This window comes from Diabrotica virgifera, chromosome 1 (genome assembly GCF_917563875.1).
Source record: "Diabrotica virgifera virgifera chromosome 1, PGI_DIABVI_V3a".
NCBI lineage: Eukaryota > Metazoa > Arthropoda > Insecta > Coleoptera > Chrysomelidae > Diabrotica > Diabrotica virgifera.
In genome coordinates this window covers 136,121,883-136,138,123 of record NC_065443.1, presented here as the reverse complement: position 1 = coordinate 136,138,123, position 16,241 = coordinate 136,121,883, and the positions used below count along the sequence as shown (strand labels likewise).

Below are 16,241 nucleotides of genomic sequence, written 5' to 3'. Positions count from 1 at the left end.
ATGAAAATTTACCTGTTTAGCAACAATATTATTACAGTGGTATTGTTAAAGAATCAGGCAATAACATGTTGAAAAATTACTAAATCAGCCAACAGGTTTAGGAAATATGAGACATCAAAAATGACCAAATTTTTAAGTGGGCCGATTTCTATGCACGTAAGTTTAGATCATTCAAGATGAAGATAATTTACATTTTATAGACGTATTTTAGATGTAGATATGTAGATTTTGGAGATTGATTAAAACGTAATTTTGTTCCAGCTGAACGAAATATCCCTAGTCCAGAACAATCACAATGGACTGACAGGAGCCGGCAAATATAGCGGTCTCCTCGGCTTCGGCTATCCGCCGCCAGAAGCGATCCGATCTCAAGCAAACTCTCCCGAGCGGTCTGAGAGACCGCCGAGCCATGAACCAGACACGAGAGGTCTGTGGGACCTCCATTTCGAGAGGAAAAGTGCTGCCGACGCGCCCAGGGAAGATCTACTGCCGCCGACAGCTAACAGGGAGGGATTGGCTGCCTGAAATCAGCGCCCCTGTGGCGCTATTCCTACTTTGCTAGTCTAGAGTAAGGTGTTTCAGATGGTGAATCAAAATTTTGTAATGAGAGATCAGAAAGGAAAGAACTGCAATGGTTTCATGCGTTATAATATTTACTATATTTTCCTGATAATATAATATAGGAATGACAAATAGTGAAAATTTAATAGTAATAAAAATACAAGGTAAACATATCAAATTAAGTAAAATATTCTATAAGTATAATTTTAAAGCTTGAGGTTGATCAGAATGTCCTAGGCTGTCCTAACAGTCTGTCCACATGAAACAGAAACATACCTATGATCAGAATTCGAACACTTTAGCAGACAACAGATTAGGATAAAATATAGGATGTTTAGATAACTTTAACATCGAAGTAAAAAGCTTATTCGTTTTCGGACTTATCAGTCCATCTTCAGTGAAATTAGGAATACTTGCTCTAACAATTGCAAAACCAAACAGTGGTTGGGTATAAATTGTTGTTTTTATACTTAAAAGTATTAAATTAGCCGAGTATAAGTCGATAAAAATAGATAACTATCCGGGAACTGCATTCGTCCCTACTCGAAAGAGCAAATTACATCTGTATTGGACCACTATTGCCTGCCAACTGATAAAATATTGCATAGGTATACTTTAGATAACTATTTCATAAAATATTAAGGAAATATAATATTACTCCTAAACAAAGCTATAAGGTAAAATAATGAAAGTTGAGACCCAATTTATTGTTAACGAAAGAATAAAATAATTAGTTTATTTAAACATGTTTTTAATGTGTAATAGCCATCAAACTGCGTCATAATACCACGAATATAATGTCCTCAACCGATAAAATTAATTTTACATCACTTTATATGAAATGCCGCTCACGTAAATCTATAAAATGATTGGTAGGTACGTCAGTATTTTAATGACCAACTTTTTACTATATATTTTCGTTATTTTAGAATATCAAATTGGTTTCCTGTACTTAATAAATTGAATTTTTTTGAAACGAAAACAGAAAAAAAATCGTGAATATGGGCAGTCTACTTTCGATCCCTGTTTGCTAAAGGTGACGATAAAGAACCAGCAACACCCGAAATGACGACAAACAAAGAAATAAACATTGAGGAGAGACAGATAAATGAAGCATTAAGAAAATTAAAAAAAACATAGAAATCACCAGGACAGAACAGAATATCGAATGAACTCAAAGTAAGGAGGAAAAGATCTGATCAAACGACTGTTAAAACTAATCCGGACTAAACCGGAGAATTACACAACACAACACTAAAATTAACAACCAAAGTGATCAAAAACAAACTGAATACAATTATAAGCCCAGCATAAGAACAAACAACAAGTTTTGTAGGTCGGGAAGATGCAAGTGCAAGAAAAATCATTAGAATACAACACAAACAGGCATATTTATGTTTCATGGACCTTAAGAAGACGTTTGACAGAGTTACAGTAAAGGAGACGTTGTCCGTTTATTGTACGCACGAGAGATAGCTTTAGAAATAATCAAAACGATCCAAAATGTCTATCAATAATAATATTATTCTACTATATTAAAAATTATCTAATAAATTATTTCAAACAGCAACTTTTTATTATGATTAATGTAACATAATCTGTTTTAAATCGTATTTAATTTGGAAAGTCCTTCAAAAAATGTTTATAATTCCCATATTTTTTGGATTGTTATATAAAGCAATATTATGTATTTTTATATTAATACTCTGACTTGGTTTACTTATCCATTATCAGCTTGTGAAAGTGTTTTAGATCCTCTGAACTTCTTTGTCAATAATTGAGAACATACACATTTTTATAATGAATCTTTTGCAATTTTTTCGACTAGTTTGGACATTAAAGATGAATAATTTATTTACTGACCTAGCAAAAATTTCAGAATTTTGCTAGGTCAGGAATTCCAGAATTTTGCAACCAAACATTGGTTGATACTGTTTTACTTAAATTTTGCTGATTTAATATAATCGGGTTATTGTTTTCAGTTTTTAATAATATAAGAGTCAGACTGTCGGACTTTCTTCATGAATTTTTGTTTCTCTTGTCCTCATGGTTCACTTTCCATTGAGAATAATATGACACTTTTGCGTAAATATCTTAGACCATAATAACACCTGTTGTTACATATGGGACAGAAACAACGACGATTAACAGGAAAGAGGAAGATAGCTTTCTGAAATTTGAAAGAAAAATAATGAGAATGATACTGGGCCACAATGTAACAAGAGAGGGACAAAGCATATTGAAAACAAATGCCGAAATTGAAGAAGAATTAAAGGAGGATAGATAAAATCTCTTCGCCTAGAATATATAGGACATATACAGAGACGCCCACACTCACATATAAAGGATAACTAATTCACACCACTGTGGCCCAGGTGTAGAGGAAGGTTTAGAGTTTAGAAGAAGATGACCGGATCATGCAGCAAAAAGACACAGCAAGCTATAAATGACATAGGTGAGTAATCCATCCACCTCGCCCAAGAATAGGATTTTGAACGCCATTTCGTTAGCTGCAATCCCTAGGGATTGTAATGCTTGGTGAATGAATGAATGAAATAATCAAATTATTAATGCACTTCAATAGAAAGACCAGTTACCACAAAATTTTTGGTTCCAACAAGATGAAGAGCTTCCCCACTATTATCGACGAGTTAGAAATGTTTTTGATTGCGAATTTTTCAAATTTATGGATTGGACGTAGAGGACGACATAGAGTGGCCTGCTCTTTCACCGGATCTTAATCCGTTAGATTTTTTATTTGGGGTTATCTAAAATCATGTGATTGATTACATTAGACGATCAACATGTTTGTAAGATTTGAAACGAAGAAGTATTGATAAATGTGAACTAATATTTATGTGGACTTGGAAAGGGTGACTCACGAATTTAATAATAATTTTGCACATTGTCAGGAATGGCAAGCATTTTGAACATTTGATGCTTTTTTGAATTATTAGTCCCATTTTTTCCTTTAACTATGAAGTGCTTTATTTTTCCTTTTAACCAATTTTTTCTAGCAAACTTGGTTTTATGTGAATTAGGGATAACAAGTTCTTCTCGCAATATTTGGCGCAAATCATCTAGTTGTATATGACAAAAATCAAAAATTATATTTTTTTGAGAAAACATTCATTATAATCCTATCTATCATAAAGTATAGGAGAGAAATTTATTATCTAATATAAAACTGACTTTTAAATTGTCCTTTCAAAGCCAACAAACACATTTACATATTATATTCATAAAACTAATTTTTTGTGCGTGTTCTCTATTATGTATATCAATTTATGTGAAAATTATTAAAGTGTTTTAAATGCGTATATTAAGTATCTTCATTTTGGGTGCGTAATCCTAAAAACGGTTATAAATAATCGTTTCTGAAATACTGTTCTTTTGCAATAATAATTTTTAATAAGTGGGTTACCAGCCATTATTAATAGAATATTATGGGATTCGAAATTTATGAAATTATTATTATACTGATATTAGTGGAAAATTACGGAAACTTGATACGATTTTTTGCAATAATCATTTTTTATAAGTGGCTTGCCACCTATGAATAGAATATTATAAAATTCGAAATTTACGAAATTAATAATGATGTTAGTGGAAAATTACGGACAATTGATGGTTATTTCGACTGTTATAGTTCAGTCAATAAAGGCTTTTTACCTTGCTACAAATAGGCGACATTAGTTCTTAGATGATGTCTATGACAATGTTTTTTATTAACCTTCGGCAGGGCGCGCCTTTAAAAAATATATCGGAGGGCATGTAGCAGCAATTTGTTGCCATGTAGTTATAAATATGTTATATTCTCATTTTTTTTTCTTAAGGGCGTCACACCAAAACTAAAAGAAAAACATAAATAAAACAAAAACCATTAAGAACTCGTTTTTTTGCAGAACACTTTATTTGAGCTTCCAATTGTTGGAATATGATTATATTCAGTTTGTGTATTTGTCATAATAAAGAAATATATAAAAATATTAACACATGAAACCTTCCAGCTCATTTCTTTAAAATCTCTCATATGAATATACATATTCGTCACTGTTGTAAACAGAAAAACCTTATTTTTTCAGTATTGTAAGCCTATGCTAACAAATATTTTGAGTTTTCAAAGAAAGTATTTTAATTCACAATTTTTTGGTTATAGAAATTAAAAAACGTATTATTTTTTATTGTAATCAACCAGGTTGGCTGTCAAAAATGTTGAGATTTTGTTTCAACTGTCTAAAAATGTATTACTATTACTCCACAACTTTGCAGCACATGGTAGGCCCGGGCCTGATTATTTACCGTAATAAAAAGTTTCGTTTGTAATTTAAACAATCTAAATGTGGCCCTTTTATAAGGACTTTATGTCTCGATGGTCTTTGCTATTTCTTTTTTATGGAGATCCTACAATTCCTTTTTTCCCTTATATTCATCCTAGTCATTAGCCCTTAAAATTACTCCAGGTTTTCCTTATTTTGTAGTAGGTTCTCATTCATATGTACATGTTAATATAGTTGCCTAGATAGGTGTACTAAATGAGATCAAAATTAACCCTTGTAAAATCTGGTAAAAGTTCTCAAAACTCTGTGGCTCTCAAAAAAGCCAGTTCAGGACCAGCCTTTTTAGCCTAACAATCAAATAACAAATTTAATAAAATAAAATGGATACCTGAAAGACTTTTTTCTACTTAGTAACTATTTTTTATGCATTTTCATTGATAATGAGATCGATTTTTTTTATATTATTAAAATTTTAAATATTATAGGATTAGATACGCTGTTGTATTGAAAACTCAAAATATTTCGACAGTCTAGGTATTTTTTGAAACATCTTGTATGAACGGATTGGGGCAATGATGCATACTGTGATACAACAGCTGAAAAGCTGCAAAAGGGGGCTGAAAAGCCACCGTGTAATTAGAAATATTTAATGAAAAAGAAAAAATAGTTTATAGTGTCTTGTATAATATTAGCTGAGTGTACTATACCGGACTACTGAGATAAGTGGTTTAAAATTAACGGTTTTTATGATATCAGTAATTTAGTTTACAGGTGAGTTAAGTAAAACATTTACTATTAAAAAAAGGTTGCTGTACTATTGTCGATCGCATTCAAATGGTTGTTGTTGTTGCAACAACAATGCTTTCAATTTGCTTTCAATTGTTTGGAACCTAACCTTCTTCTTCTTCAGGTGCCATCTCAGCTACGAAGGTTGGCAATCATCATAGCCATTTTAATTTTTGAGGCAGTAGCTCTAAATAGTTGTTTTGAACTGCATCCAAGCCATTCTCTCAAATTCCTCAACCATGAAATTCGTCTTCTTCCGATGCTTCTTCTACCATCTATATTTCCTTGCATTATGAGTCGTAGGATGCCATACTCCTCGCCCCGCATCACATGTCCGAGATACTGTAGCTTGCTTTCTTTAGTTGTAAGTTCAACTTCTTTTTCTTTACCTATTCTTCTCAGTACTTCATTGTTCGAAACTCTATCTACCCAGGAAACCCTCATAATTCTTCAATAGGTCCACATTCCAAAGGCGTTGAGTCGTGTCATTGTCTCTATGTTGTTCTGAAGCTATTTCCTTGTGGCATTTTTATAATTAAGTATTTTCTATGGGAAAAAAGCCACAATTTTACTAAAAAATGAATTTATTTAACGTTTAGAAGCCCATATCGGGTTTCGTTGTCAAAATACAAAATACTATGAATAAATAATATAAATAGTATTTTGTATTTTGACAACGAAACCCGATTTGGGCTTCGAAACGTTAAATAAATTCATTTTTTAGTAAAATTGTGGCTTATTTCCCATAGAAAATACTTAATCATTGTCTCTAGATTTAACGTCCATGATTCCACTCCATAGTTATCTTAGTCTCTGGACATTAATAAACTTCACAATATCTGGATCTATGTATAGCTGGTATAGTTCAAAGTTAAAAATAAAATAAAAACTCCATTTTTATTCAGTTGCAATGCGAAGGCAAAACAATCTTATTTTTCAATTAGAATACGGAGCGCAGTCCAGCCCTCTGAATCGACGATTTTCGACTCTTGTTGGAGTCTCATCGGAGAGAATGTAGGCCTGCTACTCCATACTCCAATTGACCAACACCGAGAGTTTATTCCACACACCGCAACTGACGTGAATGGACTAGGTGACTAGCGTCATCTGACAATTGAAAGATGAAGTAGTTTTCAATCCTAATAGCAATATTAATAATATTTAAAAACATTAAAACATTACTAAAAGATTTTTAAATTGAAAACTTATTCCATTCACGTCAGTTGCGGTGTGTGGGATAAACTCTCGGTGTTGGTCAATTGGAGTATGGAGTAGGAGGTCTACGTTCTCTCCGATGAGACTCCAACAAGAGTCGAAAATCGTCGATTCAAAGTGCTGGACTGCGCTCCGTATTCTAGGTGAAAAATAAGATTGTTTTGCCTTCGCATTGCAACTGAATAAAAATGGAATTTTTATTTTACTTTTATATTGGTCGTTACTTCTTTGAGTAACTAGGTCCATTTTCTGTTGGAATTTACCAGCTGAACAGACGTGGTCGTGAATTGTAAGTTTTTGAATTCCTTCTTGTCTTCTTCGCTTCAGCATCCATCTGGCTTGCAAATTTTAGAAGCCTTGGAGGTGTTACCAAGAAAATAGACCAATAAGTTTTCAGTTTAAAAATCTTTTAGTAATGTTTTAATATTTTTAAATAATATTAATATTGCTATTAGGATTGAAAACTACTTCATCTTTCATAGTTCAAAGTTCTTTATAATTCCATTTTTCCTTTGAGAAATAGGCATATGTGCAATCTATTCATCGCAAGAAGAAAAAAAAATGTACGCCATTTTCTTGAAATATATTTTTTTAATTAATCTAACGATACAACAGGCAATAACTTTGATTATGAGTTGAAAAAAGTTTCTAAATCAAGGGTCCTAAAATTTCTTAGATTTCCACAAGTATGTCAAACAACAATAACTAACAAATCATAAAACTTTAATTTTAGAATATTTATGGAATTTCTCGAATAAATATGCAACTTTTGAATATATTACGAAATAAAGCAATTAAAAATTAATTATTGATTATTTAAGTCGTGGAAAATTCTTCCGAATTAATTTACAATAAAAAAATATTAAATTACAAATCCGTTATTTATTATCTAGGTGCAGGTATTTTTAAATCGACCAACTGAATAATAACTTAAAAGATTAAAACATCATTTTATGCAAATTGTGATAAAGTATAAATATTATTTTCTCAGATGCCTACTCTCGATAATGTAGGCGTAGCAAAGAAAGCGGTTATAAATATTTTTAATAACAAACACTAGAACAGTGTAGGCACACTCAATCTTGAAGAAAAAAGTTTTAAACTTGATAGAACAAAAAAATGTATATCCAAAATATTTATTTTAAGGTAGAGTTACTGACACCTGATACCTTAGTAGAGGTATTCGATAGGGAGATGCTCTGTCGCCTAAGTTGTTCATTAAATACTGCACTTATAAATGCTTTATGGTTACTTGAATGGGAAAATAAAGTAATAAAAACAATCAAAAACAATATTACGGAGAAGCAAAAACTTGGTTTGTATAATGGCATATTATTGCTTTATTAAAAACTTTAAAAAATAATCCAAATGGATTATAAATTTCCAGAACGTTTTCGATCTTATCAGATCATCATCAGCAAAAGATTCTATTTTGTAGTTGCTTATCTTATGAAGAATACAAACCGACTGTCGGTCTCTGTCCTTCACAAATCCAGCGTATTCAGGTACTATTTGGTTGCCAACTTATGAAGTTTTCTAGATGACGTTGCAGGATGTAGAGAATCACCATACTGGCGTGTGATATTGGAGCTAATAGTAGTCTAGTAGTAGTTGTTACAATAAATTATTTGTTGGACCTTTGTTATGTAGAGAATCTATCTTATATACTTTACCTCTAAGGGTTGCTAAATTGATAATTTTTTTAGATTCTAATTTTCTCTTTATAGTCATCATTAGGTTTTTCCAAAGATATCTCTCAAGCAGGTGGTAAGTTGTTTATGATATGAAGACGGGATGATCCTCATAGCATATTATTTTAAAATATAGCTGAATTTTTAAGTTGAAGCATTATCTCTTGGTGGTAAAGACAAAAACCAGCAAACTTTAGACAAATTTTCAACATAGTACTTCAACCTTCCTGTTTTACATATCGTACATATAAACTACATGTTTTAAACTCAACAAATTATAATATTTTTAAAAAATATTATCGCTGATGTCGATAAATGACAGATTTTTGTTCTGTTGACGTTTGAACCACTCATCTCAGAATTTCGTTTTGCCGTGTTAATATAAAATGTGTCCAATGGACACTTTGGCAATGCCAGTATTTAGCTTTACACCCTGTATATATAAAGAACCTAGAATATAAAAAGATCACTGTATTGTTATAGATGTTGTCCATTTTTGTTTAGCATGGTGGCATTCTATGTACATATTTCACTGTGTACCATAAGACTGTTTTTATTATTAATATTATTTTCATTATGTCTTATAATATATGCTAGTTCTAGGATGAGGGAACAGTTTTTGGGTGCCAGCCTCTTCAACAAACCATCAAAAACTTTGAGAGTTGATTCCTGAATTTAAATAAAACAATTATATAAAAATAAATCAAGCTGAAATCACTAAAAAAAATTATTTTAATTTCTGTAGAATCTTTTTTGGTTTAAAAAATGTCGTGTTTGCCTTATGCTACCTCTTTGAGCTATATTTAACGTTTCACTGTAATTTTTATTGCCAGCTACAATAAGGAATCATAGAAAAAAGAGACTCTTGGCCATTTTGATAGTCAACGTGTCTAGAGGCAAGGTAAACATTCTAGTAAATAGGGACAGCAGTGACACAAACATTTTTGTTCTGTGATCTTCTTGTCTTTTATTTCTTGTCTTGTATGTAATAATTATTCTTCTTGGAGTTTATCTTCTCCAGAGTTCGTATATTTATAAGTATGTTTCTTTATATTCTTCTCTTTTTAGATATGTACATTTTTTTACTCTAAAAAAAGAGATCAGTTTTGTTGGATGCTTTATTGAGTTAACCTTGCAGCAACCTGGCGAATTCATTGTTTCTCATTACTAAAAAGATCATTTTTCTCATCATTTCCTTCAAACTACTCAACTCCGTGAATATTGAATGAAAATATCAGTAAGTAAGCAATTAGGTATCAGTTTTTACTTTATCGTACTACATACGCAGTATGAGTATAATAGATAAAGTTATAGGATCGTGCAAAAAAATTTTTTTCAGATTTCACTTTTTTTCGACGTTTTGAGTCCCCCTGAGTCTAAAAAGCAAATAAAAAAAACATGTCGGAAGTATGTACGTACGTATGTACGTACGTATGTACGTACGTATGTCGCCACCGCCCAGCAAAAACTACTGGACCGATTTCGATGAAATTCGGTATGAGTAAGTTTAAGAGAATTTTGTCGAGAAACTAAGCTTTTGAAAAAAACCTCTCAAAGGGGGGCCGAAATAGGGGGGTTATTTAGGGCCCATTTTTGCAAATTTTGACCGAAACGAATGAAATTTAACTTAAAGTTAGCTCATCGATAGATAAATAGAAATACGGAATTTGACATTTCCAAATCCAAAATGGCGGCCAGCATGGCCGACCGCCCACCCGACACATTTCCCTACCAATCTAAAAATTTGTTTAAGATAAATTTAATTTGAAAAAACATGTATATAGCCTAAAGATGGGGCTATAACAAGAATATTATCGTTTTTCAGAAAAAGTTATGGGTTGCCTATATTTAAGGGGTCAAAATTTGACATAAATTTGAACTAAATTTTCTCAAAAATGACTCCAAGGAATTTGTTTATTTTTTGATATATTTTTGATATCCTATCGGTAAATTGAATAACATTAGTCAGGTTTCTTAACTCCTCATAGGAGGGGAGTTATGAATTTTTTATAAAAAAATATTCGAGTGCCCGTAACTACCTCTGTAATAGAAACTAAAATTTGAAATTTGGCAGACATATATAGTACTTTATTATCTATTAGCACAATAAATTTTACCCACAATATGGCTTCCGGTTTAACCGGAAATGAAAAATAAATCTTAATCTTTTACATACGCCCTGTATATTTTTACATATTTTGAAAGAATGTAAAATTATCTTTCCAATGACATAAAACTCGTTGCTGTAACTCAAAAACTCGAAAAGTTACAGAAAATTGAAATTTTGCTAGAATCTTGTGTGTGTCCTCTCACGCGATCATAGCAGAGCATTATTATAGGGCAGTCAATTAGGGTATTTGGCTCCGAATTCCATCCTACTACATCGATGTACTTGATATTTTCACAGTAAGTAGGGAATAGCTCAAGAAACAAAATCTACCCTATATACTATGGCGCTTTTATCTTGGGGCAATTCCCACCCCTTCAAGGGGGTGGAAAATTTATTGGTCAAAATAAGCATGGAAGTGGCTAGAGAACCTATTTTTAAGCAAAAACTGATCTATACTTTTTTTTGAGAACTCAATACTTTTTGAGTTATGCGCAGTTGAAAATTGGCCATTTTCATTTAAAAATGACACGTTTTAGGACGGTTTTTTGTGAATACCTTAAAAACTATGCATCAAACTAAAAACACTATATAAATTTTTTTTTAATTATAAATAACAAAGAGATTCGTTCCTTCGCAAAATTTTCTATATATAATACAAAAAGAGATATGGTAGGTAAAAAGAGTTTGGTTTTTGGTGCATGCTCAAAATGCTCATGCTTTTGTAGTGTTTGAAAAGGCCTTTAAAACGAGCACTGTTAAATGTCGGTGACATTCAAACTAAGCGAGATATGGTGCAAAAAAATATATGACTAATGTACTTTAAGGAAAAATGAGAAGTACATACATTTAACCCCTCATTCACCAGAATTTAAATGCATTGTTTTTCTTTTGCAATACCTCTTAATATAGTGTTATTTCTACTTTCAAAAAGTTGGACGGGTGAAAAAAATAAGATCAAATTATAGGGCGCATTTTTAAATTTTCTTAAAATTCTTCCTTTTGCTCCATGCAATTCGCAAATAAAAATGTTCTATCCCCGAGAAGTGGTGAGAACCGCCCCCACGATAAAAGCGCCATAGTATATAGGATAGACTTTGAATTAGGTGATTGGGCTTTGTGCTACTCCCAAAATTTCATTACAATCCATGCAGTAAAATGCAAATATTGTAAACTATTAATTTCTCAGAAAAATGGACTAATTTGAAATGAAAGTATGACTAATATTCTATTGATTTATGCAATAATCTATAGTGTGTCCCCGAACATTTTCTCAAATGCGGGAATTAATGATGCGTAGAACCATAAAATATTTTCAAGTATACAAGGTGTTTCTAAAATATCAAAATAACGAGTAACTTTGTTATTTTTATAGAATGGCAGTATCTAGTACGATAACGATAATAGATCGGTACGATAAAGTTCTCGGGCGGCCCTTCCGTCCAGCGTTTTTTTTTAATTTTTTTGGCTTACTTTTTTTTGAAGTCGTCTGTAGTCGGTTGTGAACTGGTTGTACTGGATCCAGTTGGCTTATTGTACATTTTGGCTATTTATTCATGATACTTATTTCAGAATTCTGGAATAATGTACCAGCGGATACAGGTGTAGTCCATATGTACCTACCATATATTTTTGCAGTTAATACTTGGAAGTCTTGGTTATCAAAAACTGTTTGCCGAAACTAATGTAGTGTCAATGTAATGGTTGGTTCTTTCAGGTTCTCTGGCACAGACTCTGAAGCTTGTCTCCATGATACAGACCCATGGTATGCAGGTTTTTCTTGAGTAGAGCTAGAGATATTGATTGGATATGATTCGTTTTTGGCTTCTGCAGTACTACAGTCTTATTAGCACACGTCCTTCCAATATATAATTTGTCATGTTTATATCCATCTGTATATCAGGTATATCTAATCCTAGCTGAGAATGGGTTATATTACTCTGCCCCTTTCTCACAGGCAAATGTCTACTTGAAAACGTATTGTCAGAAGCCATCATCCATAAGGTACAAGTCACTATGTCATTCAGGTTTTCTTTTCTAGCCTACAGTATCTCATTTTCGTCTCCCCCATTATAACGATATACAGAGGAATAAGGTCTGAGGTCCTTCATAGCTGCTGTTGGTGTGCCCCTCAGAGCCTCTGTAATTTTAAAGCAAAGTAGTTTTTGCCCCTTGCTTGATTTGAGGATGGCACTCTTTTGTTGCATCTTTGGCCATCACACCACGGATACATGTTAGTTAGAAACCTAATATAACATGTTTGATTTTGAATGGTTCTCTATTTCTTGGTCCTCGTTCTATTTGCTGATTCTAAGTAAGAAAACTTCGAATCTAGTAATTTACTTTACTCACCAGGTTTCAAATTATACCATTCAAATTAAGAAGGGCCATTCTGTAACTGTCATCAGAAATTATTACATTATTTTTGTCTGTGTGCCATTAAATTTGACATGGGATAACATGACACCAGGATATTTGCATAGATCATGACATTATGTCGATTGTTGCTGCGTTTTGCTGCAAAGAAAACTTTGTCCATTTTTATTAGGAATTGCAATATAGCAGCTACTATTGTCTTTATAGGCAGCTCTATTGTTGTTTATGCAGTTGGTAAAGAAGTAAGAAGAGTTTTTTCGAGATAGTAGACAAGAACTATCCTTCGTGTCTGCTTTACATTTTTATCAAAATTTCTTACTTTTGTTTTATTCATCAGTAATCTTTTTCTTTATGATTGTTATGCAATATATTTTTGGAAAAATATGAGTAGAAGTATCTGTCTTGATGTTTTAAATCGTTTTTTTTTTTTTCGTTTATGCTCTTGACCAGTTTGCCCAATCTATACATCGCCTCTGAACAAGAAATGGTATAGAAGAAAGAACCTGAATATTTACTAGAAAATCAGTTGGTGACCAAAAACTGACGTTTATCTCTTCTATGGGCCAAGGATTTTCTATTTCTTCTAATTATTGATGCTCCTTTATGGAAATTCAACAGCTGAATCACATTGACTAAGGATGTGGTTTCCAATAAATGAGACCTATTGGTCTACCCTTCCTATTTAACTTCTGAAGATTATAATATAAATGTATAGTGGAACGTTTAATAATAGCCCATAGATTGCTTCGACACAAAACAACTTAGTACCTATATGATTTGTTGTATTCATAGGTCTACTGCAGACATTAAATCATTTTCTGTAACTGTTACTTTGTCACTGTTACTCTTAACAGTAACATAACGAGTAGAAAAAACCAAAAACTGTTCCCGAATCCTTCATTCTATCCTCTCTATTCCAGTACAATCTCCCTTCTTGTATGTAAAATTCAGCAAAATTATACTTACAGACCTATTTGAGGGTCACTCATACGTATCTAAAATTCAAAAGGACAGAATTTTTTAATATAGATGATAAAAATGATGTAATGTAAAATGTAAACTCTGAGATTTTTTAGTTAATTGAATGTACAAAATATTTGTAACTGGTAATGTCATGAAACTATGTCTGTATTTATAAATCCGTACAGCCAGTTGAATCCTGTTTAATTATAAAATATAAATATTTATCACATACGATATAATTTGTTTTATTTTTTTCTTCTACTATTAATATTAAGTGTCAAACTGTAAAGACAGGAATAAGACAGGGCTGTGTTCTGTCGCCAACTCTATTTAATGTGTACGATGTGAAGCCATATATATATATTTCAGGAAGCGTTAGCGGAACTAAGACATGGAATCTCTGTTAACGGAGGAATAGCAAATAGCATAAGATTCGCTGATGACAAGAATTGGTAAATATAATTAACGAGTATTGCATTAGATAGATGGACAAAAAATAAACATGAAAAAAAAACTAAATTTATGATTGTCTCAAAAACAACACATAGAAATGAGAGGTTAATGATAGACGAAACCCAAATAGAAAAATTAGACATCTAAATATCTGGAAACCAGGGATGATAACAAAAATGACCAAAGCAAATTAAAGTCCGAATTGGAACTGCAAGGTAAGCATTTATAAAAATAAAGGCAATGCTTACAAACAAAGACCTTCAGTTGCCTCTCAGATTGAGGGCTTTAAGATGCTACATATTTTGTATATTACTATTCGGAATGGAAGCTTGGACATTGAAGGACAACACATAAGAAAAATAGAAGCGTTCGAAATGTGGTGTTACAGAAAAATATTGAAAATTCAGAGGGTTCAAAGGATTACCAATGTTGAAGTCCTACGACGTTTAAATAAGGGGTTAGACATTATGAAGAGTATAAAAACAAGAAAACTGGAATATTTGGGTCACATAACAAGAGGAGAAAAATATGAGTTGCTGAGAATTATTATGAAAGGAAGGATCCCAGGAAGAAGAAGCATCTTCTGGCTGAGGAACCTTAGAGAGTGGTTTAACTGTAGTTCAGTACAACTATTCAGAGCAGCAGCCAACAAAGTGACCATAAACATTATGATATCCAACCTCCGACAGGGGATGGAACTTTAAGAAAAAGAAGTCAAACTACATCAACCAAACCCCTGTAGAAAGATTGACGCACTACAACTATTTCGGCCCCATAATAATTGAAGAATGGGCCAACAATCAAGAGATAAGAGTATACCTTCAACCGTATGGAACCTTTTGCAAGAGCCACAACATTTCTACAGATAAAAAATCAAAGCTTCTACCTATCTACTATATGATATCTTGTTTCTTCTAGTTATACTCTTCATAGAGTTGAGGTCATGTCGAACTGCTGTATAACAACCTTTATACAGTGACGGTTTAAGGCATCATGAGGCCGTAGGCGGCCATAAAAAGTAGGCCTCTTTATAGCGGCCATTTACTTAAAACAAATTTACAGATATTTATGTTGTTTTGAGAAGTAGTTACTCCAAAAATCAATTACGACAATGTAAAAAAGATCATTTTTCTTTTTTTTTACATTTCGCAACAACTTCTCATTAATAGTCCATAGCTAATATGTCAAAGAAAAAAAGGGCTATTGTGTCGATATGTGATTTTGCCCTGGGTATGAGTGCCACCCCTTCAGTGGTAAAAAAACATACATTCAAAATAAGTGCGGAAATGGATAAACTGATTAATTATAAGTAACTTTTGTTCTATCGAGTTTTTTCACTAAATTAATACTTTTTGAGTTATTTGAGAGTGAATATTTTCATTTTTCAACAAAAAAAAACACGTTTTTAGACGGTTTTCCGCAAATAACCAAAATTAAGCATTTTATCGAAAAATATTCTTAGAAAAAATATAGCGTATTTATACAAAATTTAAAAAAATGGAATATGTATGAAGTTGAAGTAAATATGTAGACCCAGTATAAGCAGAACTGGAGCTAATGAACAGTAGATTCTTATTCGACAAATCAATCCAAATCAAATATTTCAACGTAAATAACCAAAATATGAAGCACTTTTCGATGAAAAATCATCACAACTTATTTAGTGTTAAAAAAGTTTTATTTTTGTTTTTTTTTTAAAACAAGTTTTAAGTATAAAAATTAAGCAAGTAAAGCTTAAGAGAAAACAGTAGCGATCAACAGGTAGCAACAAACGCGTTCCAAGATTGCGACTCTAATTTTGAATATTTT

General features: G+C 32.0%; 1 protein-coding gene across 5 annotated transcripts in view; it reads left to right on the top strand.

Annotated features, from left to right (window-relative positions):
• Window positions 1-14,218, top strand: part of LOC114349435 (homeotic protein spalt-major-like) — a 499,984-nt gene extending 485,766 nt beyond the window's left edge. For 3 of the 5 annotated variants that reach the window (XM_050644745.1, XM_028299810.2, XM_050644739.1), the window contains one exon: window positions 262-14,218. In XM_050644745.1, coding sequence (XP_050500702.1) covers window positions 262-525 — 264 coding nt within the window. In that variant the 3' untranslated portion in view covers window positions 526-14,218. The remainder of the gene's footprint in view (window positions 1-261) is intronic. The other 2 variants (XR_007696687.1, XM_028299812.2) reach the window with 2 other exon arrangements.
• Window positions 14,219-16,241: the final 2,023 nt, after the last annotated feature.